General features: G+C 38.2%; 1 protein-coding gene across 1 annotated transcript; it reads left to right on the forward strand.

Annotated features, from left to right (window-relative positions):
• Positions 1-2,507: 2,507 nt before the first annotated feature.
• On the forward strand, positions 2,508-3,398 carry LOC131067364 (uncharacterized). Its single transcript, XM_058002329.1, has 3 exons — positions 2,508-2,848; positions 2,996-3,291; positions 3,388-3,398. Exons 1-3 carry the CDS (start codon positions 2,508-2,510, stop codon positions 3,396-3,398), a joined length of 648 nt encoding a protein of 215 aa, XP_057858312.1.
• Positions 3,399-6,478: the final 3,080 nt, after the last annotated feature.

Here is a 6,478-nt window from a genome sequence, read left to right on the forward strand (position 1 = left end):
ATCCATTTTTTTCTAGGAGTTCTTTGATTGCATTGTTTGCTTCATCTACTTCATTTGAACTACTTGTAGGAAAGAGATCTTCAATTTTTGTTTCAACATACTCATGATCATTTATTTCTTTTGCTAGTTCCTTTCTTCTTTTTAGGGATTGGGAAAGATGTTCTCTTGCTTCTTTGAGTTGTGCTATGGCCATTTCCAGATCTAGCTTTTCATTCTTAATAGCTTTGTCAAGTCTGAATATCTCCATTTTCTTGATCTTTTCTCAAGCTGTCAAACTTTTACTCTGAGAACCACAATGCTTTGATACCAATTGTTGAAAATATTCAGGACTAACCAAGTTACTGAGAGGGGAGGGGTGAATCAGTAACACTTAAAACTTTTAATTCATTTCTGCACTTGCATATATTAAACCATTCATTCATTTAATCTACTGCATGCATGAAAATATAATCATTCACAACACATAACACAAAGATTTGGTGACCTAGAAACCTTCCAAATAGAAAGTAAAACTGGGGTGGGGATGGTACCCACAAAACTTTGGTACTATAGTAAAAGTTGGCCGGTTAAGGCTTACAATGATCACTTCTGATGATTTGCCCTGTTAGAAGCAAATTTGGACTGCTAGGTCCACCTTGTTAGAGGATTTACAAACATACAATGAAGTATGCACTCGGTTAAGAGATTTACAAAAGACTGTTAAGTCTACCCGGTAAAAGGATTTACAAACTGATTCAACTGTTAGGATGAAACAGTAGATCTTGACTTACAACTTTATTGCTGATAAGATCCTTTGAGTATTGATCTCCTTCTGAGATAGATATGTCGATTCTGCTCCTTTTCTGACTCTGCGAAAATGTTCTGGTCTGCTGCCTTAATGCAGTTTCTGCTCTGCTCTTTCTAATTTCGCATATCCATACATCTTACATTTTTCATACATACATCAGATGGTATAATACATCACATATATATACCGTCCATAATTACATTTACATTTCATAAAGTCGGCCTCATACAAATTAATAACATAAACTCATTCTTAAGTCGGCCTTACATAGGTGAACAAAATATTACTGAGTCGATAGATACTCGGTTCCTCAAGCTGGCTTGGTGATCTTCTGATACACGGCGTCCACTACAGTACTCGGCATCGTCATGCTCTCGGTAAGAGTAGAAGCTTGGTCCATACTAGTCCCGAAGTGTAGCTTGGAACTCGGTAGCTGTGGTGACTCGGTAGATATAGTGTCACTCGGTAACCACTGGTGACTCGGTGACAGTCTTACTGCTCGGTTTGAACTGTTTAATTGGTGAGCTTTACTGAATGCTCGGTATAGGCTGTAGAATGAGTGATGAGCTCGGTAACCATTCAAAATTAAATAAGTGTTTTCACTAAGTGTATTCACTAATGACAAATATATCATTATTCCAACAAGAAAAGGCTCAAATTGTTTTTGACAAATTCAAGAAGATCATGAGCTCGTGCCCGGTTCTGGCTATTCCAGATTTCTCCAAGCCATTCGAGCTGCAGTGTGCTGCATCAGGTGAAGGAGTTGGGGCTGTCCTAATGCAAGACAAACACCCTATTGTGTTTGAGAGCCGAAAATTAAGGGGTGTGGAAAGAACATACTCAATTTATGACAAGGAAATGCTTGCCATTATGCATGCATTAGCCAAGTTCAGGCAGTACTTGGTTGGGAACAAGTTTGTGGTTAAGACTGACCACAATAGCCTCAAGAATTTCATGCACCAGAAGGACCTAAATGAGAGGCAACAAAAATGGGTGAGTAAGTTTCAAGCTTACGACTTTGACATTGAATATGTCAAAGGGAAAAATAATATCGTGGCTGATGCTTTATCCAGGAGACCTCATCTTAGCTCATTGTGTGAGCTTACTGCAGATTGGAGAGACATGTTGCTTGCTGATTATGCCAAAAATCAGTTTGTAACCAGCATTCTTGAGGTACTTTTCATGATGAAAGGTACAAGGTGGTTGAGGGATTGATACACTATAAGGGAAGAATCTTTCTGGTGGCTGATTCTAAGCTTAAGAAGAAGATTCTTTTGACATTTCATGATATTCCGGTTGCTGGTCACCAAGGTTTTTTCAAGACATATAGGCAGATCTGAGAAAGGTTTTCTTGGAAAGGGTTGAAAGGAGAAGTACAACACTACATTCAGGAGTGTCCTGTTTGTCAAGTGAACAAGAATGAGCATACATTACCAGCTGGTTTGCTGCAACCACTTCCTATTCCCAATCAAAAATGGGAAAGCATCTCGATGGATTTCATCACAGGGTTGCCCAAGGCCCAAGGGAAGGATTGTATTTATGTAGTGGTGGATAGGCTAACCAAATTTGCTCATTTCTTCGCCATTACCAGCACTTTTTCTGCAGCCCAAGTTACAGATCTGTTTTTTCGAGAGGTGTTTAGGCTGCATGGGTTGCCAAAGAACATTGTGAGTGATAGGACAACAAGTTCCTAAGTACTTTTTGGCAAGAAGTCTTCAGAATGAGTGGTACTGTGCTCACTCCAAACACTAGTTACCATCCCCAAATAGATGGACAAATGGAAGTAGTGAACAAGTGGTTGGAAGGCTACTTGAGAAACTATGTGTCAGAACAGCAGAGAGCTTGGGTCAAGTGGCTGCATATAGGCGAGTACTACTACAATTTTTCTTTTCATATGTCGATTAAGATGTCTCCTTTCTTGGCTCTTTATGGGTATGAAGCACCTAGCTTTGTCGATTTGGTGTTTGGTGAGAGCAAAGCACCCCAAGCCAAGGACTTGTTGCAGCAAAGTCAAGACATCATGAAATCCTTGAAGGATAATCTGCAGATTGCACAGAATCAGTAGAAGATGTATGCTGATCAGAGACGTGTTGAGTGTTCTTTCGAGGTTGGGGATATGGTTTATCTCCGATTGCAGCCTTACAGACAGTCTACTCTCAAGTAGAGTGGAGCTGAGAAGCTCAAAACTTGTTTCTATGGGCCATTCAGGGTCATCAGAAAAGTTGGGGTAGTAGCTTATGAGTTAGAGCTACCTTCTGATAGCCGAGTGCATAATGTTTTCCACGTGTCTCGTCTCAAGAAGGCACTTGGACATAATGTGGTTGCTTCATCACAGTTGCCGCCTTTGGATGAGGAGGGACAGTTAGTTCTAATTCCAGAGGAGATACTTGATTTCAAAGAATGTTCTTTGAGGAAAAGAACTATCAGAGAATACCTGGTGAAGTGGAAGAACCTGCCTATGGAGGATGCGACTTGGGAAAGTGATGAGATTCTACAGCATCCTGGTTTGCGATTGCTTGAGGACAAGCAATCTTGGGGAGGGCGGACTGTAATGTCCCCTTCTCAGATCTGATCTTTGACTTGGTCATTATTGGCTTCAGGGCATGATTGAAGAGTTAAGTTGATATATTTAATTAAAAGGTCACGTTTTAATATTATATTTGAACGTTGACCCCTTGGCCTAGTCTATTGACTTTATGTTGTTTTGAAAAGTGGTCTTTTTGAGGGTGGCGCCTTCATTAAAGATTATTTTATTAATTTCCATAGTCAAAGCAAGCTTAATGTGGGCGCATTTATCAAGGTATTGAATTTAATTAAAATATCAATATTAAGCTTGAAAGGAAAAGGATGCCATCTTGGAGAAAGGATTAGGGTTTGGATATTGAAGTGGATTTTAGGGTTTCATGAAGTCAATAGGAAGTTATAAAAGGAAGACTTTGAGCATCATTTCACATCTTTGGTCTACAGTACTGTTATGTTGCCGGTTTGGCTCTGGGTTTGCTTCGAGGAATGAAGGCCTCCTAGCTCGGGCATCGCTTCTTGTTTGTAAGACAACAACTAGTGGCGATTTTAGTCTATTTTGTGAGTTCCTTGAAATTTGTGCATTATAATCAGCATTGTAGTTCTTAGTTTCTAATTTTTGCATATTAGAAGTTCCTGGTTTTTGCATGTTAGCTTCAGTAGATTGGATGTTTAATTCATAAATCAAAAAAGACAAAGAAATTCGTTGTGGGTATTGCATATTCCCTTCCATATAGGAAAGGCGCCCATGTGTGACAATTTGTAGATTTATTTGTGAAGCATCAGATTTTTAAAAGAGAAATCGCCCTTTCCAGCTGGGTCATACCTTTGCTGTCTTGGGAATTGTGCATTGAGTGTTAGATGCTTTTTAAGTCTATTTTCTGTTCTTAGTCTGAGCGCCTCCTTTCTATTAGAGTTTTGCAATTGATATCAAGCATTTTGAATGAGTAAAGAGTGAGTTCCGAGCATTTCAAAGGAATCCTATGTTGCTGGTTATTTGTTGAAAGGTTCAGGTCTGTTAAATCTGTTTGGAGAAATCTGCAATATCTTTATTCGATGGTGGTGAAAGTTCTTTGAAAGCGATGGGAATGCTTCATTGAAGATTTATTGAGGTCTGGAGAAAAGGTTGGATCTGTTTATTGCCATTTCCGTTAATCTTACTTCTCAGCAAAGGAATTCATTAATATTGTACCTCTCTATTTATATGTTGATACGTATTGTTTGCAAGATTTCATCTTTCATAGTGTAAGCTGGCAGTAGTACTGATAGCAGAGTAAAATCTTTCTTTATCAAATTGTAATGCTCTTCTTACTTTCAACATTTGATATTGTATTTAATTGACCTCCGCCCTATGGTAGCTACTTTCCCATTCTGGGTTAGCAAGCACATTCTGGGTGTTGAGTATTTCCAGCTTCCGCATTTCTTTTCAAGCATTGTTTTGTAATCACTCCGCCTTATGCTCGCCCCTCACTCCATTCTGGATTGGGTAGCACATACTTGGTGTAGATTTCCCTTTCAGCATTTAGGGTAGAAGATCCTCTGACCATAAGCTCGCCATCATCGACGCCATTCTTGGTTAGAGTTACTGCATAAGCAGTTTGTTTTGAGATCCTCTGACCAATGCTCACACCTTGCCCACAACGGGATCCTGGTGTACATTTTGGTTAGAGTTGCTTCAGCACATTTTGGTTTATCTTCTAACCTTAACGGGTGCATTGAATGTAATTTGTAATTTGTACAAACGAAAAAATTTGGCTCGGAATATTTCATAATAGTTGCCCATTGAATAAATTATTTCTCCCCTTATTCATCACAATCTTTCTATGTCTTTTACTGACATCTTTATACTCAACAAATCATATTTCTTAAGATATGGCAACATCATACTGAATTAGAAAATCAATTTCTTGACATCAATGACAAAATAATAATATTAAGACAGTAAACATCCTTAATCAGTTATATCCATAATCATCAACAACCTTCTCAATATCCTAATTGAAATGCTAACAATCTCTTATTGTCTGTTATAATGGCAACAAAGATATCATATCAGAAGGCACTAGTGTCCAGGATGGATAACTCTGATGATTGGATCATTGATAGTGGTTGTTCACATCAAATGATCGGTGATCAGAGAAAATTTATTTCTTTGAAGGAATTTGATGGCACTGTTGTCAGATATGTTAATGACTCACCCTATATGGTTAAAGGTAAGGGAATTATTTCTCTTAATGGGAAGAGCAGTGCTGGCGATGTCTATTGGGTTGAAGGCCTAAAGCACAATCTTCTGAGTGTGGTGCAACTTAATGATAGAGGATACCCATCAGAGTTTAGAAATGATATGTGCAAAATCTTTGACATCAAAGGTAAATTGATTGCAACCGAGAAACAAACCAGAGGTAATCTATTCCATCTTAATCGTAAAGTTAGAAATTGTTTGATTGCAAAGATGATAGCTGGATTTGGCATAGGAGATTTTGTCATATAAAATTTGATAACATTGTTAAAGTGAGCAAGTCCAAGATAGTAAGAGGTCTGCCTCAGCTAGACAAACTGGTTAATGCTCTTTGTAAAGAATATTAGCTAGGAAAGGTGACTTCTTCAAGTTTCAAGAGCAAGTCCTTCTTAGCAGAGCACTTGTTATATTTGGTTCATATAAATCTATGTGGACCAATAAGAACAAGAAGCATTCAAGGTGATAGATATTTCATGATCTTCACTGATGATTATTCAAGGATAATGTGGATCACATTCTTGAAGGATAAGAATGAAGCTTTTGGTAAGTTAAAAGCATTTGTGGCCTTAGCTGAGAAAGAGTGGAAAAAAGATAAAATGTCTGAGAATAGATCAAGGTGGTGAATTTACTTCTGAGGAATTCACTAAGTACTGTGATGAGAATGGTATCAAGCAGCAACTTTCTGCACCAAGGACACCACAACATAATGGTATAGCAGAGAGGAACAACTAGTCAGTGGTTGAAGCTACTAGGACAATGTTGGTACAAGAAAGTGTACCAAAAACATTTTGGAAACAAGTTGTAAGTACAATTGTCTACACAATGAACTGAGTTCTGATGAAAGAGGTAAGGACAAGACCCCTTATGAATATTTGTATGGGAGATCACCTGATGCTAGTTATTTTAAGATATTTGGTAGCAAATGTTTTATT

Source organism: Cryptomeria japonica, chromosome 6 (assembly GCF_030272615.1).
Source record: "Cryptomeria japonica chromosome 6, Sugi_1.0, whole genome shotgun sequence".
NCBI classification, from domain to species: Eukaryota; Viridiplantae; Streptophyta; class Pinopsida; order Cupressales; family Cupressaceae; genus Cryptomeria; species Cryptomeria japonica.

Coding starts and splice junctions, on each gene's coding strand:
- LOC131067364 (XM_058002329.1), top strand. CDS start 2,508: ATGAGTGGTACTGTGCTCACTCCAAACACTAGTTACCATCCCCAAATA. Junction 2,849..2,995: donor CTGCAGATTGCACAGAATCA/GTAGAAGATGTA, acceptor TGGGCCATTCAG/GGTCATCAGAAAAGTTGGGG.